The sequence below is a fragment of the Mercenaria mercenaria genome, chromosome 15 (assembly GCF_021730395.1).
Source record: "Mercenaria mercenaria strain notata chromosome 15, MADL_Memer_1, whole genome shotgun sequence".
Taxonomy (NCBI): domain Eukaryota; kingdom Metazoa; phylum Mollusca; class Bivalvia; order Venerida; family Veneridae; genus Mercenaria; species Mercenaria mercenaria.
Genome location: NC_069375.1, coordinates 60369867 through 60392386, shown reverse-complemented (window position 1 = coordinate 60392386; position 22520 = coordinate 60369867). Strand labels below are relative to the sequence as shown.

Genomic DNA, 22520 nt, shown 5'->3' with positions numbered 1-22520 from the left:
TTCACTTTCTTTGCAAAATACATCACATCAAGTAAATCGCTATATTAGTACATTCAGTGCATCTAAATGTTTCCTTTCCTTACTGTTATTTAAAGCACAAAATCGGAGAGAGGGTGCGCTACCCCCCCCCCCCCCCCCCACACACACACACACACCCACTTCCTTGCTCCTACGCCTATGGTAAAGTAGTTTTAACAAGTTTGATGTAATTAATTCCCTTGATTTGCTCGTTATGAAAATGAAAGTAGAAAAACGCGCGCTTTTCTAGATAGTTACATGTATGTTCAATTATGGTTTCGTATTTGGCCCGGGCACGTTTTCTAAATAAAATGAGTACGTGTATTTTATAGGCATATATATTCAATGAGATATATTTTAAGATTATTGACGTGAAGATAGGAATAAATATTAACAAACAGTTGCTTGCTGTGGAATCGAATTTCCTGGCTCCGTAAAGACACTAAACTAGGTTTTAGGACTCCATCTATCGCATCATGTGTGCGTGTGTGTGTGTTTCGGTTTAACGTCTTTTTCAACATTTCTTCAGTCATATAAACCACGGTGTCTGCTTGTGGCAGTGAGCACAATAGTGCTGCCTCAGACACGTGGCATGATATCCCACCCAGTCACATTATACTGACACCGGGCTGACCAGACCTAGCACTATCCTCTTAAAGCTGAGCGCAAAGCGAGGAAGCTGCTATTACCATTTTTTGTGTCTTTGGTATGACGCGACCAGGGATCGAACCCACGACCTCACGCTCTCGAGGCGGACGTTACCGAGGCAGTAGTATCGCATCATAGAGATTTGGTAAAAGCGCGAAGTTTGGGGGTCGCCAGCTCCGCCCCAGACCTTGAGTTTTGGATCGGACCGGGTGGCCATTGTAGAGAGGGTTGTCCCCCACCAGGCACGGGTGGCCGCCATTCCGGGAAACCTCTTGTTTGAGAGAAACCCGGGTCGAGGTGTGAGGCGGGGGTGGGTCGGGGGTGGCCTAAAATCGTTCCAGCAGTTAATAGGAGGTCCCTATGGGATCTTGAGTTCGGGTTGAGACCGGGTGGCCGTTGTAGAGGGTGACGGTCTATGGGTGGCCAGCATAGTGGCTATTCCGGGAAAACTCTTGTTTACTCGTGAGCGGGTCTCAAAGTTGGTTTTAGGTCATTTTCGGAATTTTTCATTTTCTTCAGTTTGGGGGTCGCCAGCTCCGCCCCAGACCTTGAGTTTTGGATCGGACCGGGTGGCCATTGTAGAGAGGGTTGTCCCCCACCAGGCACGGGTGGCCGCCATTCCGGGAAAACTCTTGTTTGGGAGAAACCAGGGTCGAGGTGTGAGGCGGGGGTGGGTCGGGGTGGCCTAAAATCGTTCCAGCAGTTAATAGGAGGTCCCTATGGGATCTTGAGTTCGGGTTGAGACCGGGTGGCCGTTGTAGAGGGTGACGGTCTATGGGTGGCCAGCATAGTGGCTATTCCGGGAAAACTCTTGTTTACTCGTGAGCGGGTCTCAAAGTTGGTTTTAGATCATTTTCGGAATTTTTCATTTTCTTCAGTTTGGGCGCCCCCAGCTCCGTCCCAGACCTTGAGTTTTGGATCGGACCGGGTGGCCATTGTAGAGAGGGTTGTCCCCCACCAGGCACGGGTGGCCGCCATTCCGGGAAAACTCTTGTTTGGGAGAAACCCGGGTCGAGGTGTGAGGCGGGGGTGGGTCGGGGGTGGCCTAAAATCGTTCCAGCAGTTAATAGGAGGTCCCTATGGGATCTTGAGTTCGGGTTGAGACCGGGTGGCTGTGGTAGAGGGTGACGGTCTATGGGTGGCCAGCATAGTGGCTATTCCGGGAAAACTCTTGTTTACTCGTGAGCGGGTCTCAAAGTTGGTTTTAGGTCATTTTCGGAATTTTTCATTTTCTTCAGTTTGGGCGCCCCCAGCTCCGCCCCAACCCTTGAGTTTTGGATCGGACCGGGTGGCCATTGTAGAGAGGGTTGTCCCCCACCAGGCACGGGTGGCCGCCATTCCGGGAAAACTCTTGTTTGGGAGAAACCCGGGTCGAGGTGTGAGGCGGGGGTGGGTCGGGGGTGGCCTAAAATCGTTCCAGCAGTTAATAGGAGGTCCCTATGGGATCTTGAGTTCGGGTTGAGACCGGGTGGTCGTTGTAGAGGGTGACGGTCTATGGGTGGCCAGCATAGTGGCTATTCCGGGAAAACTCTTGTTTACTCGTGAGCGGGTCTCAAAGTTGGTTTTAGGTCATTTTCGGAATTTTTCATTTTCTTCAGTTTGGGGGCCGCCAGCTCCGCCCCAGACCTTGAGTTTTGGATCGGACCGGGTGGCCATTGTAGAGAGGATTGTCCCCCACCAGGCACGTGTGGCTGCCATTCCGGGAAAACTCTTGTTTGGGAGAAACCCGGGTCGAGGTGTGAGGCGGGGGTGGGTCGGGGTGGCCTAAAATCGTTCCAGCAGTTAATAGGAGGTCCCTATGGGATCTTGAGTTCGGGTTGAGACCGGGTGGCCGTTGTAGAGGGTGAGGGTCTATGGGTGGCCAGCATAGTGGCTATTCCGGGAAAACTCTTGTTTACTCGTGAGCGGGTCTCAAAGTTGGTTTTAGGTCATTTTCGGAATTCTTCATTTTCTTCAGTTTGGGCGCCCCCAGCTCCGCCCCAGACCTTGAGTTTTGGATCGGACCGGGTGGCCATTGTAGAGAGGGTTGTCCCCCACCAGGCACGGGTGGCCGCCATTCCGGGAAAACTCTTGTTTGGGAGAAACCCGGGTCGAGGTGGGGCGGTGTTTCCAAGGATAACTCTTGTTTTTAGGAACTCGGGGCTGAATGCCGCTTGAGTGGTTAACTTTTAGCAGTAAATACACCAGAAATATATTCGAAACTGGTAAACTCCTCTCGTTTGCCGTAACAGGAGCCTTGCTTTTTACTGTCATAAACATTTTACTGCTAGCAGTAAGAGGAGCCTTGTAAACATTTAATCGCTGGAAGTTACATGTAAAAAAACTGGTATACTGGTCTTATAAACCATTTGACTGCTGCCAGTAACACGCAGAAAACTCTAAAACTGCTTTAATTGGTCATATCACTGCTGGAAGTGACATGCTCTCATTACGGTGTCCCGTTTGGACAATCTTGACATTTTATTGAATCCTAAATCGCGATGTACGATGGTACGATGACGAAAACGCAATGGTGAAATGTCGATGTAATATCGCGTTTTCATCATCAAAACATCGCGTTTTCACCATCGTATCATCGTACCATCGCGTTTTCACCATCGTATCATCGTACCATCGCGTTTTCATCATCGTACCATTGTGTTTTCGCCATCGTGCCATCGCGTTTTCATCATCGTACCATCGCATTATCACCATCGTACCATCGCGTTTTCACCATCGTGTCATCGCGTTTTCACCATCATACCATCGCCTTCCGGTGGTCATGCGCAGTGGTACAGTTTATGTGTCAGTAAAATACAGGCTTGATAGAATTTCATTTTCACATTGCACTATATAACTTCTACATCCTAACAAGAATAAGCTGAGTTTGAATAATATCATGTGACTATTACACCCAGCTTTTTATTTACTTTCATGCATACATAAAATACAAAGGACGTGGCCTTGAAGGTTTTGCACAGTTTTAATGAACTGAGCACTGAACATTTTGTAAAACATATTGCAAAACAGCAGAATCTAAATGGTAAATTTCTTCTCACAAAATACATTGAGATACATTCATCTATTGTTGACAAAAGTACAAGTGCACGGGACTACGCATTTCCAGCCGGAAGGCGATGGTACGATGGTGAAAACGCGATGGTACGATGGTGAAACCACGATGGTACGATGATGATAACGCGATGGCACAATGGTGAAAACGTGATGGTACGATGATAAAACCACGATGGTACGATGATGACAACGCGATGGCACGATGGTGCGATGGTGAAAACGCGATGGTACGATGATGAAAACGCGATATTACATCGACATTTCACCATCGTACCATCGCACCATCGCGATTTAATCATCGTGCCATCGCGTTTTCATCATCGTACCATCGTTGTTTCATCATCGTGCCATCGCGCCATCGCGTTTTCGTCATCGTATCATCGTGCATCGCGGTTTAGATTTAAATAAAAAGTCACGACGGGAGAGACTTTTAAACCATTTAACTGCTGGTATTACATAGTTTATAGGAGAATTTAAGGGTAAATGGGACAATTTCCTTGATAGGGCAAAAAATTTCCTACGGGCAGAATTTCTTTAAACTTTGTATACTTACTGAGAATCAAGTTTAGAACAAAAATATGTATTAAAATCATAGGTATCCAGGCTTGATCCTGAATTTTCTGCCCTTGAAAGTCAGTTTAAAGGCAGATAATTCATGATAGAAATAGATTAAGAACGCTTCAATGATCTTTAAACGGTACGGACAAATGTATAAGCGAGAAGGGCAGGTTTTACGGCCTATTACACATCTGAAGGAAACTTGTAAAACTGATTTTAATAACACAATTTAACTGCTGGCAGTATTATATGTAGGACACTGACAAAATAATTACCTTATGCCATTCTAATCATCTGGTAATACAGCTTTATTAACTGTTATAATTGCTGGCAGTAGTAGCAGTTAACTGGTGTTAGTAAACACGATCAACAGCTGTAACTAGTGGTAGTTAACTGCGACAGGCAATAAACTGCTGTAACTGCTGGCAGTAGCAGCAGTTAACTGTTGTAACTGCTGGCAGTAGGAGCAGTTAACTGCTGTAACTGCTGGCAGTAGGAGCAGTTAACTGCTGCTACTGCCAGCAGTTACAGCAGTTAACTGCTCCTACTGCTGCTACTGCTGTACTGCCAACTTCACGTCGATGTCTCAATCTGTATTTGAATCGCGGTGTAAATTTCAGTATGGTAAAGTTATCAAATAGATACGTTTATCATTGAAAACTATACTTCAGATATGGTGTTATATATTGGGTACAAATCGAAAATTCATGTTCATGTTAGATCTCACGGTTATTTTGGCAACTATTTCTATTTAATTAGAATAAAATAGCTACTGACAAAAAAAAATTGTTTCCATTATATGTATACAAAATACAAACATTTGTTTCTGTAAAAAGTAAAGAAAATACAGCGAAATCGATGTTTATTAAAATATTGAAAGACAGTCATTATGTAACTATATCTAGAAACCGTCATTTATATTTTTATGGAATGATCGTACTGTTGACATTTGAAATCTGCAGTCGTTTAATATCTATCTTTAAAAATAAGTTTTAGACCAACTTTGAAAAATAATATCATTTCCCCTGCTTTGTAACACAGTAGGTCCTTTGTTATACGCCCGAAGGGACGTATTATGTTATGACGCTGGTGTCCGTCTGTCCGTCTGTCCGTTAGCAATTTCTTGTCTGTCCGTTAGCAATTTCGTGTCCGCTCTGTAACTCTTGAACCCCTTGAAGGATTTCAAGGAAACTTGACACAAATGTTCACCACACTGAGACGACGTGCAGAGCGCATGTTTTGGATGTCTCGCTTCAAGGTCAAGGTCAAACTTAGGAGTCAATGTTCACCACACCAAGACGACATGCAGAGTGCATGTTCCGGATGACTCGCTTCAAGGTCAAGGTCACACTTAAGGGTCAAAAGTCATATCAGTTTGTTTTGTGTCCGCTCCGTAACTCTTGAACTGCTGGAAGGATTTCAAAGAAACTTGGCAGAAATGTTCACCACACTGAGACGATGTGCGGAGTGCATGTTCCGGATGACTCGCTTCAAGGTCAAGGTCACACTTAAGGGTCAAAGGTCATATATGACTTTGCATTGTGTATATTGCTCTGCATTGCGGTGCTCTTGTTTTTATTTGGCAGATCTCTTTTTTGTACTAACAATTTTTTTTTTGAATTACTTCCCTTTTATGTTACTATAAATAGCTTATTTTAAAACTTTTTTATTATTGGCCGTAGGGAAAAACCGAGACCACTTTTCTGTGGTACAACATGGATGGTACCTCCAATTTTTAGGTGTATTTTTACATACCTGTACCTGATAAGGATTTTTTTGCTCCCATCCTATGATGTAATCCTTCGGGCGTATATTGCCCCGCTTGGCGGCGCTCTTGTTTGATATGCAGACAGACCAGAAATGCAGTTTAGAAATCGTAACAGCTATATGTTACGTAAACGAACCAAACAACCAATGTGGGTGCCTTGTTGAAGATGCTGGACATTTTCTTGTAAAATGTTCGAATGCTTAATGATGAATCCATCTGTTTAGAAAGACTATTGTTCTATCTACATGATAATTCCTATTCCTTTATATCTGGGTGAAAATTCATTCTTGCAAGCGTGTTGTTTGCTTTTCTATGATGTTAACATAATAAAATAAGCTACCTTTAAACTAGGGATAACGGGACTTTTTATATTATTTAATACACAAAAGAACAATCGAAGGGTCAATGATGAGTACCGCTGAGACTAGAAATGAATCTGTGACTAGCGAGGAAAAAACAGGTAATTTCTTTCAGAATTCTAAGACGGCGTCATTTTAAATCGTTTTAAAATATTTTGTGCTATCCTAAATCATTTTATGATATCCTTTACTTCCATTTGTGATATCCATTTATGTATTTTGTTACATCTTAAAATATGATGTAGTTAATGATATCAATTATAGAAATCAGTAGTTCAAACGCAATATTAAATATCGTTTTTGATTTTGGATATCAATTATCTTTTTGATGAATTCTCGAAAATTTGATATCCATGGTTTATTTAATATCATTAGATGATATCTTAAGTTTAATTGAGGGATAGCACAAAAAAAATGATCGATTTATTTATGATATCCTTAATTTTACTTTTTATCATCTTAATTGTCATTTTTTGATATCCGAAGTTCATCCATGGGTATTATGAAACAGAGTTAAAGATATCATTTACCGTTTTAAAAATATCTAGTTATCAAACATTGTCCATAAATCATTCGTGTCTACAAATACCCTGAGTGATATAAGATATAATTTACAATATCATGATATAATAATGGTATCATGTAATATCCATCAATGAGATTATTAATATCACCATTTGTGATATTCGTAAATAAATAAGGAAATTCATAAATGTATTTATTATATCACAAAACAGTGAGCATAATGTTGAATAAAATTGAAAAGTCTTCAAATACGTTTAGTTTGTTCAAAAACTGCTATTTCTTCAGTATTTTTCTTTCTGTAGATTGCACTTCAAGTAATTTTGCTCTGCGCCATCGTGATCTCTCTTGCCACTGAAGCATGCGATGCACGAACCGAAATGTTTTTTTTATATTACATTTAAGGGTGAAAGTTAAAAACATATTAGAGCTTTGGAAGTGTCTCCTCTAAGTCATAATGGCAGACTAATTTTCAAAGATTCATTACACGGCGTCAAGTTGTAACGAATCGCTTGCTTTTACAATGCACATTCACATGTTTCGTTAAACGGCTTCATATTGGGATGAATGACATCAATTTTTATACGTCGCTCAGAATTAGAATGCATGGTGTCATTATGCATAAGACGGCGTCAATTTAAATGATCATTTAATTTCACACCGCATGAATTCATGTTGCGATAAACTTCTTAATGTTGGCGTCAAGTTTTAAAACACCAGTCTGATTAACAAATAGCGATTTCAGTATGCATTCTAACATTTATCGATCTAATTGCCAGCTCAACAAAAAAGAAAGTGAAGCTCTGTAAATTCCAAGATAAACAATGGTTGACGCGCGGACCGCTAAGAGAGCATTATAATGTTAATTATGACGTCAAATTGCAGCATGACGTCCGCTTCATTACTACTCGGATAAATGAAACCCAGCATATTTTTTCTACAATATTCAATTGAACATGCAAGTTTGTCTTCTTATTTATCACGGCCAATCATTCAGATGCTTAGATTTTTTTTTTTAAACTCGCGCGTATCTGAACGATCATATATAAAAAGATATATCAAACCACTTGAAAGTCTTAATCTTCTGTTGATTAGACAGCGTCAACTTATAATATATCATTTCGGTTTACACTGCACGTATTAATGTAATGTTATATGGATTCACCTTGGTATCATTTGTTTTCGGATGATTTCATATTGTACATTTGTACTGCATCGCAACAAATTTTTCAATGCATTTGTTAATGTAAATTGAGCGGCATGAAGTTTTTAAAATACAATCCTTTGAACACAATAATATTGAATACTATTGATCAGGTTGCGGCTTTAGTCTAGACGGTGCTTAAATGCACTGCAGTCTGATTAATTTGTTAAAGGATGAATTTTACATTTACTAATTTTGGCAGTAACCGCTGCTCAGATACGTACCAGATGTGAGTATTATAGACATGAAAGCATTGAACATCTCACTTAAATGGTAGAATTTCAATATGAACGCGTGATGGTTTAAAAAAAATTATTGCCTATTTATCAAACAGTATTTAAACTGCAGACAAAAATTCCCTTATATAAAACATGTAGACGTATTCTGTTTTGTGTACACTAATATTTTAGGGAATTAGACCAGGGTAGAATATATTCCGCAGTTCGGTAACTGTTGAGTGTTAAATGTTCATATGTTTAGAATAATTATACTAATCGAATGCAAACATGTAATTGCTATTGTGTTTTGAAGACTTGCAGATGAAACTGGTCAAACTATATGAAATACACGTTAGAAAGATTGCTCCGCTGCCCCGCCTACATAAAGATCGAAGGAATGTAAGTGAAAGGTATGTTCCTCCCTGGATGACTGTAGAAGTAAAGAAAGAAGCGTCTGATGGAAAACATGAAGAGTCTAATGAATGGGAAGAAGTTAAGATTTCAATGGACGAAATATTCAGAAATAAAGAAAGGTCCGCAAAAAATATCTACGTAATCGGAGAAGCTGGCACAGGGAAAACCACGTTTTGTAAAATGCTGGTGCATTTCTGGGTTATCGCTCATCAGTATCAGGAATACAGTTTAGACGTGTCTGACATAGTGAAAGAAATGAAACACTTTAAATTCTTATTTTATATTTCACTTCGACACTTTTCTGACTGTGACAGTATAGAAAATATGTTAAAGAAATCTTACAGTGATCCTGCGCTTAGAGATATTTTACGAAATGATTCCGGTGCATGTCTTATAATTCTTGACGGTCTCGACGAATGGGACCCAGAAAGAAAACATATTTCACAGTTTCTTACCCCAGGACTTCCAGGACGTGAGCTCGATACGGACTATACTACTATTACAACTTCAAGACAATGGAAATTTGATGCTCTGCCACTAAGTTGTATTGAGGTAGATAAAAAAATCAAACTAAATGGAATTGATAAATATGAAATAAGAAATTTCACTAAGAAAACAGTCGAAACATTAAATGACATCTATCAAAAAAGTAAAAATGCAGAGGAGTGTATAACTGATCTTCGAAGTAGACAAGTGTCCGACATTAGCCATACACCATTGGTCTTGCAACAACTTATTTCTCTATGGTTTCATAATAAACTCAAAAATAATTCGAAGTGTGCTATATACAGAAGTATGTTAGACCTCTTTCTAGAGTGGAAAACACTTGGGACTTCTGAAAGTCAAGACCAACTGTATGCTATCAATACCACCAGTAGAAATACACGGGCGATACAGTACCTTTCATATTTAGCGTACGAAACCTTGTTTGACAAAAATAAAGAAACCACACTGACGTTCAGTAGTTCAACACTTACCCAGTTGAACATACCAAGTGATGTGATAAAGGACTGTTTGGCCAGTGGCATTTTAAAAGAAGAGCGAAACGTAAGTTTGACTGAAAGTATACAATCATCGATTTCCTTTTTTCACAAATCAATGCAAGAATATCTAGCTGCAGTGTATATAGCTAGTCAGTTCAGAGAAATGCTAAAATCGCAGAAGGATGAACATGATCTTACAGATGTCTGCGAAAAGTGCGTAAGGAAATACTTCGGTAGTTGCAAAACAGTTGTTGATATTTTAGAACAGTCAAACGTGTTAATTATACTTTGTGGATTAGAACGACGTTTGTTGACAAATATAAGTGAATATTTCTATAACGTAACAATTGTTGACAAAATGGTGGTTAAGGAAAGAAATAAAGAAACTCTGGGTCCTTTTCAAATGAGTCTAGATCATCATACATTGATCAATGATATTCAAGCGTGCATTTTAAAGTGCATTGAAGAAGTGATGTCGATTACAAAAAATGATAGATTACGTGTTTATATTGCCGATCTTTACGTTGACCCTTCAACGGATTTGCTACGTTATGGTCATAATATTGTTTTGAAAAATGTTCTATCTATAGAAATAGTAGACAGTAAATACAGCAGGATAGTATGTTATGAGAAAGATGATTATAAAGAAATATTTTATTGTGCCGTGAAACATTTAGTAAAATGTGATCAATTTAAGGTAATTAAATTTACATTTTATAAGGATACTGACGAGAGGATTAAAAATGAAGTTTTTACAATACTTGAGACAAATGCTCGCACGCTTGAAATTATCCATTTGAGAAATACAGACTATGATATTATAATGATGACACGTCTTGTTTCAATATTACCGAAAATGCGACAATTAATTTCCCTCCAGGCGGGCTCTGAGCCCTATGTAAATGATTTAACGCATGATGATAGTGTGTCGTTGTGTAAATTCCTAGAGCAGACTACAAGTCTTCAACATATATCGCTCGGTATTTATTGTAGTAAACGCGATAAACACATGATAGACCTATCAAAACATAAACAACTTCAACATGTTGATTTTATGTTTAGTTCATTGTGTATGATCAGTTGTAACACTGACAATCTAGAAACATGTAAGCTTAGAATTACAGGTAATGACATGATGAATCAAGTGTGTTGCAATCTATATAAAGCAGATAAATTAAAACATCTTGAGCTGTATAATATTTCTATCTGCTCTGACGAAACTGATACTAAAAGTCTTACCAGACTGCTGCCATCATTAGTCAGTCTCAGTTCTCTAACGTTTGTGAAGTTTACTTTTACTGACAATATTATAGCACGTCCGTGTGATATGAAGAATCTGAAAGAAATAACACTTAAATATGTAACAATGAGTCTGACAACGTGGTGCAAGTTTATAGACAGTCTTCCTGAGCTGCCACAAGTAGTAAAGGTAACTTCTTTGATGTGCATTAGAGATGAGACAATATCTGGATACTGTATGCCTGATGAAAAACAAAAAGCATCTGCACACCAGTATGTTAGAGAGAAAACGAATTTATTCCGTGTGACAAACGATTATACATTAGACTTTCAATTTACTACAAAGAAATTGTGACTCTGAATATGAGTTTATTATAATGCAAAGATAGATCATTTGAGTAGGCAAAAATGTTGACATTGTTTCCTGAAAAAAGTACAGCACAAATATTTCATATTAAGCTGATATTACAGCATTTCATGTAGGACCTTTATAAAATTATGCATTTAAGTTCAGTGTAAAAAAATAAAGTACTTCTAGAATATTTATTTTCAAACTGCAAAACTATCTTTATTTGTGAATTATTGTAATAAAACTAAAACCTTTTTACTTCGGATAGTTCTAGTCTGTATATATAATTACAATAACATTTTTACATAATCTACATGATATACATGTACATGATATGACAAATAGATTTACTGCGTTAATCACGCAATGCAATTTGATATGAAATAGAATGATTTTAGTTGTATAATATTCTTATCATATCCATAACTTAACAATTTGGAAAGGTTAGTTGATTTATCTTTATATTGAATACTTGCTTTTTGTTTGAACTACTTTGACATAATAATGTATGTGTACATGTGGCGGCTCGCCACTTTATAGTTGAACTTACTCATATGTCGGCATGATTGTACTCAAACAGTTTATTCTGTGCTTATTATTCAGACTACTATATGTAAGTTGTAACATTTCCGGTATGGCTGGCAATTATGACATGACATGGTCATCAGAACTAAATTTTCGCACAGCAAAATTTAATGTTGAGCAATAGACTGCTCCATATCACAGACTGTGGACCGGCGATATGTGTAATATGTCATGTCATAATTTGACATGGACATTGGTATACTGTAGTAAATCTAAATATTCTCGGCATAGTTTATTGATGTCTACTATTGTCTTAAAGAGTGCGAACTTGAGTAACATTTCAAAGCAGATTTCGGTGTATTTATATAATTTAGTAAATGTTGTTATAGAGAACGTCTTTTACAGCGAGTCAATATTTTTCACCTATTGATTGGCTTGATGGTTAGCTATGTTTTGCTGAAACATCGAAATATCTTCTTTCTTTACTTAGTATAGAACAATTCAACGTATCCTATACTTCAAACGACGTTAAAGTACAGTACTGTTTGGATATTTTTAAACCGTTTTAGTTTTAAATTATTAGAATAATATAAATATACACGAGCTCTGAGCGGAATTATTGCGCGATTTCAGTTGTGAATATTATTTAAGAACGAGTGCAAATTCCCAGATGCAAATCTTATAATCTTCTTATAACATACGCATCTACGCTATAACTTTGACATAAACGGAATTGCAAATGTTGCCGTTAAATACTTTTTAAACGTAACGAAAGAAATGAAACTGATGTCGCAAATGACGTCGTGCTCCCAATAGGAAATTTGAACGTCAATATGGAAAAAAATGACTTTTCATGTTCCACTGTAACTTACCGGACTTTATAACTGAGTATATTATATTGTGTTTCACAGCGACATAACACAGTTACTCAGCACACAGTCTGATGATTTGTGTCTTATAAATATCTATACATTTGATGTACAAGTCTGTAAATAAATTTTCAAAAAAATGTTTTATTTTTTTTATTGTTACTATAGACAATTATAGCCGGAATATGTTGGTAAAAGCTGAGGTGACAGATACCCCTTCTGCTGTAAATATTGTGTTGATCAATAGCTCACTATGATGTCAATAATGAGCTGACCATTACTCCCTGTTCTGTAAATACTGAGCTGAAAGATCGCTGTGTAGGCTGTAAAAAATGAGCTGACCGATACTCCCTGACCTGTAAATACCGGGTTGACCGATACTCCCTGTGCTGTAAATACTGAGCTGACTGATCACCCTGTGTGCTATAAATAATGACCTGAACTTGTGCAAATCATACTGTACTGACCGATCGAACCTTGCGCTTTAAATACTGAGCTGAAGTATTGTTATATGGCTGTAATTGCTGAACTGACCGATCGTCCATTGTGCTGTGAATATTGGGCTGAAAATTGACTCCCTGTGCCGTAAATACTGAGTAGACCGATACTCCATGTGTTGTAAATAATGAGCTGACCGATACTCCCTGCGCTGTTAATACTGAGCTGACCGATACTCACTGTGCTGTACACACTGAGCTGACCGATACTCCCTGAGGTGTTAATACTGTGTTGACCGATACTCCCTGTGCTGTAAATACTGAGCTGGCCGATACTCCATGTGCTGTAAATACTGAGCTGAGCGACACTCCCTGAACTGTTAATACTGGTTTGACCGATTCTCCCTGTACTGTTAATACTGAGCTGACCGATACTCCCTGTGCTGTAAATACTGGGTTAACCGATACTCCCTGTGCTGTTAATACTGGGATGACCGATACTACCTGTGCTGTTAATACTGAGCTGACCGATACTCCCTGTGCTGTTAATACTGAGCTGACCGATATTCCCTGTGCTCTTAATACTGAGCTGACAGATACTCCCTGAGCTGTATATACTGGTTTGACCAATTCTCCCAGTGCTGTTAACACAGAGCTGACCGATACTCCTTGAGCTGTTAAAACTGGGTTGACCGATACTCCCTGTGCGGTAAATGTTGAGCTGACCAATACTCCCTGTGCTGTTTATACTGGGCTGACCGATACTCACAGTTCTGTAAATACTGAGCTGACCGATACTCCCTGAGCTGTTAAATTTGGTTGACAGATACTCCCTTTGCTGTTAATACTGGGTTGACCGATACTCCCTGTGCTGTTAATACTGGGTTGACCGATACTCCCTGTGCTGTTAATACTGAGCTGACCGATACTTCCTGTGCTGTTAATACTGAGCTGACCGATATTCCCTGTGCTCTTAATACTGAGCTGACAGATACTCCCTGAGCTGTTAATACTGGGCTGACTGATACTCCCTGTGCTGTTAATACTGGGTTGACCGATACTCCCTGTGCTGTTAATACTGGGTTGACCGATAATCCCTGTGCTGTTAATACTGAGCTGACCGATACTTCCTGAGCTGTTAATACTGGGCTGACTGATACTCCCTGTGCTGGTAATACTGGGTTGACCGATACTCCCTGTGCTGTTAATACTGAGCTGACCGATCGATCCCTCTGCTATAAGTACTGAGCTGACCGATAGCTCACTGTGATTTAAATACTGAGCTGTCCAATAGCTCAATGTGATGTAAATAATGAGCTGACCCTGTACTGTTAATACTGAGCTGACCGATCGAGCCTTGCTGAAATATTGCTGTCTGGCTGCAAGTGCTGACCTGAACGATCGCCCATTGTGCTGTGAATACTGGGCTGAAAAACGGCTGTCTGTCCTTTAAATTGTGAGCTGTTCGAGCGTGTATGAACATGTTATCTACTTCTTGAAAGTGCATGTGTGTGTGCGAGGTGGATGGGACAGGTGAAGTAAATGGCGTGTATGGACATGTTATCTACTTCTTGAAAGTATGTGTGTAGGGGGAGAGGGGAGGGGACAGAAGAGGTAAATGGCGTGTATGAACACGTTTTCTACTTCTTGGAAGTGTGTGTGTGTGTGTGTGAGTGAGGGGGGAGGGTACAGAAGAGGTAAATAGCGTGTATGAATATGTCATCTACTTCTTGAAAGTGTGCGTGTGTGTGCGAGTGGGGGGACAGAAGAGGTAAATGGCGTGTATAACATATCATTTTCTTGAAAGTGTGTGTGTAGGGGGAGTGGGGAGGTGGCAGAAGAGGTAAATCGCATGTATGAACATATCTACTTCTTGAAAGTATGTGTGTAGGGGGAGTGGGGAGGGGACAGAAGAGGTAAATGGCGTGTATGAACATGTTATCTACTTCTTGAAAGTGTGTGTGTAGGGGGAGTGGGGAGGGGACAGAAGAGGTAAATGGCATGTATGAACATATCGACTTCTTGAAAGTATGTGTGTGTGCAAGTGGGGGGTGGGGACAAAAGAGGTAAATGGCGTGTATGAACATAACTTCTTCCTGAAAGTATGTGTTTAGAGGGAGTGGGGAGGGGACAGAAGAGGTAAATGGCGTGTATGAACATATCTACTTCTTGAAAGTGTGTGTGTAGGGGGAGTGGGGAGGGGACAGAAGAGGTAAATGGCGTGTATGAACATGTAATCTACTTCTTGAGTGTGTGCGAGGGGCGAGGGAACAGAAGAGGTAAATGGCGCGTATGAACATGTTATTATGACAGACTGGATCCCTTATACAGACCGGTAGGGGACTGATAAAAGCTTGGTAACAATATAAGACTGACACTGTTTTAACTTTTATTGCAATTAAAAATTTAGTAAAAACACATTCATAGAAATAATTAGCAATTTCGTAGCTGAACAATATAGGCTCAATACACACCTACATTTCAACTCTTGGTGAAAAATATTAAGTTTTATCTATCAAAGTCAACAATTTAGAGCTGACCATTTTTAATCTGTTTTTGAATACTGAGGATAAAGTCTCTGATGTAATTGCCTGCTCCAGTGTATAAACATTTTTCTCCAGATCAACAATCACAGATAGTAACTCTCTGTCTTCTTCCTGAAAGGTAAACAAAGTGTTCAGTATTGTCTTAACTGATGTCATTTAATGTGCATTAATTTGTATAATTCTTAATATATGTGTTGGAGCTATCTTTGATGCAAGCAGGAAAAGTTTTAATTCCTACAGAAGACAAGTAAGAATGGGTGTAAGTGAACTGATTATGAACAGACGTAATTTCAACAATATATATAGCATCAAAATACACAGCACAATAATTTTTGTTCAGACTACAAAGACTATTACTGATATCGGTGTAACTTTAGGTTAGGTGAAATATATATGAGCCAGACCATGAGAAAACCAACGAAGTAGCTTTGCGACCAGCATGGTTCGAGACCAGCAGGCGCATCCGTGCAGTCTGGTCAGGATCCATGCTGTTCGCTTTCAAAGCCTATTGCAATTTAAGAAACCATTAGTGAAAAGCATGGATCCTGACCAGACTGAGCAAATGCACAGGCTGGACTTGATCTGATCCATGCTGGTCGCAAACACATTATGTAGGTTTTCTCACGGCGCAGCTCATATATGTATTGTCAAATGAGCTAATATTCAGGTACTTGTAAAGTCGGACAACCAGATTAAATCAAACAGAGTCTGATACTATTTTGCTTTATTGTGTTCCACGTTTCATTCAAATGGAATCTACAATTATTTCACTTCTAAAGTTGTATTCCATGCTCCAAAGAGTTTTCTTACAGATTCTACGGTTTGCCTTTATATCTAGAACACCTGCATGTACAATCACCATTTTACTTAATTAAAAGATGGAGAAAAATCTTACTTCAGTATTCTGACATCTTTTCCTCTTTAAAACAGGGTGAAATAAACACAAAAATATGAACAAAAATCACAGAAAAAGGTGCATACAACACAATTATGTCCGATCACACAGAAATTGCAACAGAATGGGATAGGACTCTTCTGTGAAGCAGGTGTTCAGACTTAAAGAATTTGATGCAACACAAATAATAATATTGTCCTGGAAGTAAAAGAAATGGTCACTATATGATACTGTAGTTTTTGATTAGCTGGTATATCTGGAGTTCAAAATTAAAATAAAATGCTAGAAACATGTCTAAAAAATAAAATGCTAGAAACATGTCAAAACTAGGGTAACAGACATTGAGGTTTCAAGACATATATTATAATACATGTACATATACATGTTCTGGAAGACAGACCAATTAAAATATTTTCATTTGTCCTATTCTTTTGCATTGAAAATTATAACATTTATTTTGTATGACCCGCAAAAGGAAAGGCGCAAAAGTTATGTCAACAGTTGTGGTCAATGATGCTTAGTGATAACGGGTCGCTACTTTGAGATGTCCGCATATAAGTCAGATAGGATGTTCTGTAGATGACCTCGCAGTTGTTCCGTCTGGTGAACAGAATGGATTTAATGTGTAATGGAACAAAATGTGTGCAATTTATAATTCAATCTTGTTTACAAACATAATGTATATAATAAGAAATGAACATTTTTCCGGTATTAATACGAAATGAACAACAGAATAGGATTGGCAAATCAAACATTAATCCTTAGTGCGATTCATGGATTTGCCAGTCCTATTCTGTGAATCTTTTTGCATGAATACCGAAAAAATATTTCATTTCGTAATTGTTTATCTCAACTTTACTAGGTGAAAAGATACACAGCTGAACCGAAATAATTCCTATTTCAGTTTGCTATTTCACTTTGCTTTTTCACTGTGCTATTTCACTTTGCTATTTTACTTTGTTATTTCACTTTGCTATCTATGTTACTGTGCTATTTTACTTTGCTATTTTACTGTGCTATTTCACTTTGCTATTTTACTGTGCTATTTCACTTTGCTATTTTACTTTGCTATTTTACTGTGCTATTTTACTTTGCTATTTCACTGTGCTATTTTACTGTGCTATTTACTGTGCTATTTTACTTTGCTATTTCACTTTGCTATTTTACTGTGCTATTTCACTTTGCTATTTTACTATTTGAAGGATTTGTGCTGCAGGTTTACTCATTATGGTTTAAACTATGGCACTTTGTTTGACAACTTCCCGAAATATGACTCAAAGTTGTGCCTGTTTTAGTGAAAATTCTTCAGATAACAGAAAAATTTTCAATGATACTATGTACATTATAAGTGATAATGAAGCTTTGGACCAATTCTGACTGATGATTTACAATGATGATAGTTTTTAGAAAATAGATATACCTCTTCAATGTCATCAAGCATATCTCCATTAGCTTCTTTCCTAATTTCCCCAAGTAATTCACTGGCTTGCAGCCCATCTATCACTTGGATATCAATGTTGTCATGTTGTTGGCAGAGCTTTTCCTGTTGCTGTTTCAAGTAAGTAAGTTCTCTAAAGTCTGGACTCACCTCAGCTGACTGAAAAATATGAATGCAAAAGAAAATGGGAGATTCTACCAACTAATATTAGTAAGATATGAAAAGGATTTGAGGAAGAATTGAATGCATACTTTAACTTGGAGGTGGGGGAGTGGCAGGGTGAGGGAGGGGGGACAGCATCAATTCTCAGGGACAATTATAACAAATCATTATCATCAAAGAAGTTGTGAAATCGAGAAGCTTACTATTAAAAGCAATGCTGATGCCAGGGCAAGTATAATAGCTTCTATTGTTCTTTCAAAAGTCAAGCTAAAAACCAGTTTGTACTCTAGGCCTTTGGATTGCTGAAAGAGGTAGACAGAAAACAACTGCAACTGAAAAACGGAGGCACATCACATCTACTAAATCTCTGTTCAGTGGCAGGCAGTAACTCAAGTTAGGACAATTCTATCACATAATCATAAGACCTCTAACAATTTTTACTTTTGATTAAAATTTAATATGTTCATACAAAAGATGATCCAAAAGTGTCCACCATTATACTGCTGATTCTACTGTTACGACTGCTTGAATTAAATCTGTCTTTTTTCCGAAACGAAAAACAAATGATATATTTCTGGTGTATGTAAATATTTACCTTGCTAAGGAAAGCCACAACTTTATTCTGTAACTGTTGATTGTCCCCCAAACATTCAGGAACCAGTGTTTCATATGGTGTACTCTCAGCAAATTGTGTAAGTGATTCTAAGGCTGTGTGTTGAACAAGGGCATTGTTGTCTTGAAGCAGAATGCTATACAGCATAGGTATCTTCTTCAGAATCATTGGTTGCTGTAAAGGTAAATAATAACACTTTTATACAGATGTAAGTACACATTTATGTGGAAGGATATACTCAAATGTCAAGAGTATGCCCATGGTCCAATCACTGAAATACTTTACATCAAACGTTACTCAATTGTTTTTAAAAACTTAAAGAGTTTTGCATTAATTCCTGCATGATTCACCAACAAAAAACTATTAAAAACATTTTGTGTTTGGTTTAACGCATAAATAACAAGTTTCAGTTGGTGTTTGCAAACATCTGTACATAACTTAACAACTGTCTATTTGTTTATTCTTACAGATGACAATTATTACATTTGTTACAAACAACAATATTCTAAGCTAACAGCCTGTTAAATTTTGATTCAAAATACTAGACGTTGTGAGAAACACTAGTCTGATATTTTGATTTTATTGTAAAGAGTTTTCATTTTTTCATAATTCTTACCTTATACATTTGTTTTTCAAAGTCGTCTGAAATGCCGAAAAATAACTCTAAAAGTTAATCAACTGTTAGCTTAATCGCCTGTTAAAGTTTGGAACAACTGGGCCAACTTCCGCCTCCCGTGTTTAAGTGGTCAAACTGAAGAAATGATAGATGAAATAGTGACTGCACTGGTTATGCGTAGCTATGGTTATTAAAACGGTCTATGTGCTTTGCCCATTAGTGAAAATGTTATGAACATGTAACATGTATGACCAAAATTTTATTACATAAACATTGCAAATTACAAGCATTTATTTCTCATTACACCCTATAAAGTATGTGACTTTCAAAGGAAAAGCCTATTTTATTTTTGAAAAGCCCTCGTACTACTCTGATGAACAGAGTTAAGCATATTTTTATCATTATATTTCAACAAGCATGTTAGGAATGAAAAAGAACAAGGTGTTTTATCATTTGATTTACCAGAGTTCATCTTTCAGACACTTTATTTACCTACTTAGGATAAATGTCTTTTTGGTTCAATTCCAACGCATTCAATTTCAAAACCTTGGTAAATATGATGTAATTATGTTTTAACATGATTTAACAGTAAATCAAATATCTGCAATAGGAAAGGGACACAACTCTTGTTTTTTGATAATAAAGTTGTTACACTGCTTGTTCTTTCGTAACTATGTTGTGCAGTTTTACTAAAATACTTTTAAGAACTGTTTCTTAGTAAATGTCATTTGAATACCTGCTGCTATAAAGGAAATACATGTGTGCATTAATTTGTTGCAAATATTTAGGGTCTAGTATCAAGACTAACATTTCATTCTATGGTATATCAGGATGTTTTGGATTGTACCACGGTATAGTCATGTATTTCAGATTTTTACCTGCTAAAACCGGAGTACAGTCTTTATTTTTAAGTGTGACCAGCACAAATTTTTAAAACATATTTGACAGGAATGGTGTAAATACTGCGAATATTTAAAAAGGACCTTTTTTTATTACAAAATTAAAATATGTACATAAACATTACAGAGATATATTGTTAATTTAGTAAAATCTTATCAAAAAAAAAATAGGAAAACAGAAGATTTTTTACAGTTTTAAAATTAAATGATTGAAACAATAATGTATCTTATTTTAAAAATTACAAACCCTTAAAAAGTTTTCATTTTCCAAGTGTGATATAAGCAATCCAAACAACTCTGTCAACTGTAGCAATCATGCACTGAAGATTGTCTCCCCTGTCCACTCTCAACAGCAGAATGCTGAAGCTGAAGGTCAACTGGTGTGTTGCCATGGTGATGAAGAAGCTGTTTAAGATATTTCAATGACTCTACCTGTAAATATATAGAATCATCCCATTTAAATTAAATCACTAAACAGACAAAACATTTATTCACAAGATACTAGAATTTTATCATTAAAGGTCAAAATATTAATTATTTCAGCTTTGATGATAATGCTAATTGTTGCTGATTGCCTGTGTTGTCCCAAAATTTACATCTACCTCATAGTGTTTCAATGTTATAACTTAACTTGCAGAACAAACAGTCAGAATTGAAAGTTTTTCATTGTCAAATCAATGTGAAGTTATTTTGTTCCAACATATTTTAACATGATTGTACTGCCTCCGTGATCGAGTGATTAAGGTCGCTGATTTCAAATCACTTGCCCTTCATCGATGTGGGTTCAAGCCTCACTCGGGGCGTTGAATTCTTAGGTGAGGAAGCCATCCAGCTGACTTACGGAAAGGCGGTGGTTCTATTCAGGTGCCCGCTTGTGATGAAATAATGCACGGAAAATCCAAGAGCACTTTTCTGTGGTACAACATAGATGTTGCTTTCAAATTGTAGGTGCATTTTAATGTATCTTTACCAGGTAAGGGGTTTTTGTGTGGGCTTAGACTTTCAACAAAGAATTGCTATAATTACTGCACTACCACACAATTAAAATTCCATTTTCAAATACAGGTGCTGGTGTATATTTGCTATAACGGGCGTATATTGTGACATTCTGACACTCTTGTTGTAAATAAATAGGGCCAAGGGTCCTTTTTGTTGTATGTGAGCAGTACCATTCCTGTGACTTTTCTCATGTTGCGGGAGCAGCCGTGTCTGTGACACATTTTTTAGTACAAAAAGTACATTTATTAATATTAAATATTGACATAAAAAGCAAAAACAATTTAATTCAGAGAGCTTTAAATTGTATGTATAATTTTAAACAGTCATATACCTGTACATGATTACAACTAAATCCTACTGCGTTAATCTCCAAATACAAATTACAAGTAAACTTGAAAGTAATGTAGTTGTTCTTGATTTCATATTAACAACTGATCAATTTGAAATTGATAATTCATTGTTGTTTTATATTAAATTGATGTTATCTGAGTTAATTATTTTGACATTATAATTAACACGTACAGGTTCTTTACTTTCATTTTGACTTTACTTTAATATCGGTATGGAGCAGCTCTTACTTTTATACATGTCATTCAGACCAATGCATGTTACCTTACAGTTTCCATTTCGATAAAAACAACACCTGTTTCGTGTAACAGCTTCTAGTTTGACATAGAACTTTTGTGTGACTTGTTACAGTTTCCAGTTTTATGAAGACTTTACATACAACTTGTATCAACTTTGCGGTTTGACATAGATCGTACATGTAATTGGTAACAGGCCCATGTTGTAATATACATTATATGCAAGTTGTAACACTTTCTGGTTTGACATTGTTATTAAATGTAATCAATGATTATTTCTTGTTTTTCTTGTTTTACATACATATTACGTGTAACTTGTAACACTTCAGTTTGATGACGACATTACATTTAACTTGAAAGAGTCTCAAGCTTGACAAATTACAAGGTACTCATTGTGTTATACCTTCTAAGCTTACATGTTGCTCATTATGTTCTACATACTGAACTTACATGATGCTGACTGTATTCTACATACTGATTTTGAAAGTAGCTCATCATGTTCTACACATATAGTTAATTGGTTTTATCCTACGGAGCTTACACATTGCTTGTTGTGTTCTACCTATTGTGCTAATTGGTCGCTCCTACTTATTGTGTTAACCT

The 22520-nt window shown here is 37.4% G+C and overlaps 3 protein-coding genes and 1 long non-coding RNA gene across 4 annotated transcripts in view; 2 read left to right on the top strand and 2 right to left on the bottom strand.

The window, feature by feature from the left end:
• Nucleotides 1-11340, top strand: part of LOC123555994 (uncharacterized) — a 273928-nt gene extending 262588 nt beyond the window's left edge. Inside the window, exons 2-3 of the mRNA XM_053524278.1 lie at nucleotides 6425-6506; nucleotides 8663-11340. Of these exons, the coding sequence (XP_053380253.1) occupies nucleotides 6425-6506; nucleotides 8663-11340 (2760 nt within the window). The remainder of the gene's footprint in view (nucleotides 1-6424; nucleotides 6507-8662) is intronic.
• The window catches only part of LOC128549107 (uncharacterized), a 463895-nt gene that overhangs the window by 314067 nt on the left and 127308 nt on the right, over nucleotides 1-22520 (top strand). The gene's annotated exons all lie outside the window — the stretch shown is intronic.
• LOC128549114 (uncharacterized) lies at nucleotides 15544-16642 on the bottom strand. The gene is made up of 2 exons (XR_008367474.1): nucleotides 16607-16642; nucleotides 15544-15822 (listed from the first exon to the last, which is right to left on the bottom strand). It is a non-coding gene; the product is annotated as an uncharacterized LOC128549114 (long non-coding RNA).
• Nucleotides 17141-19015, bottom strand: LOC128548798 (uncharacterized protein C1orf112-like). The gene is made up of 3 exons (XM_053524277.1): nucleotides 18802-19015; nucleotides 18027-18203; nucleotides 17141-17206 (listed from the first exon to the last, which is right to left on the bottom strand). Exons 1-3 carry the CDS (start codon nucleotides 18985-18987, stop codon nucleotides 17141-17143), a joined length of 429 nt encoding a protein of 142 aa, XP_053380252.1. The 5' UTR covers nucleotides 18988-19015.

Coding starts and splice junctions, on each gene's coding strand:
- LOC128548798 (XM_053524277.1), bottom strand. CDS start 18,987: ATGATTCTGAAGAAGATACCTATGCTGTATAGCATTCTGCTTCAAGAC. Junction 18,204..18,801: donor TTGTGGCTTTCCTTAGCAAG/GTAAATATTTAC, acceptor CATATTTTTCAG/TCAGCTGAGGTGAGTCCAGA. Junction 17,207..18,026: donor TGCTTGATGACATTGAAGAG/GTATATCTATTT, acceptor TCTGTTCACCAG/ACGGAACAACTGCGAGGTCA.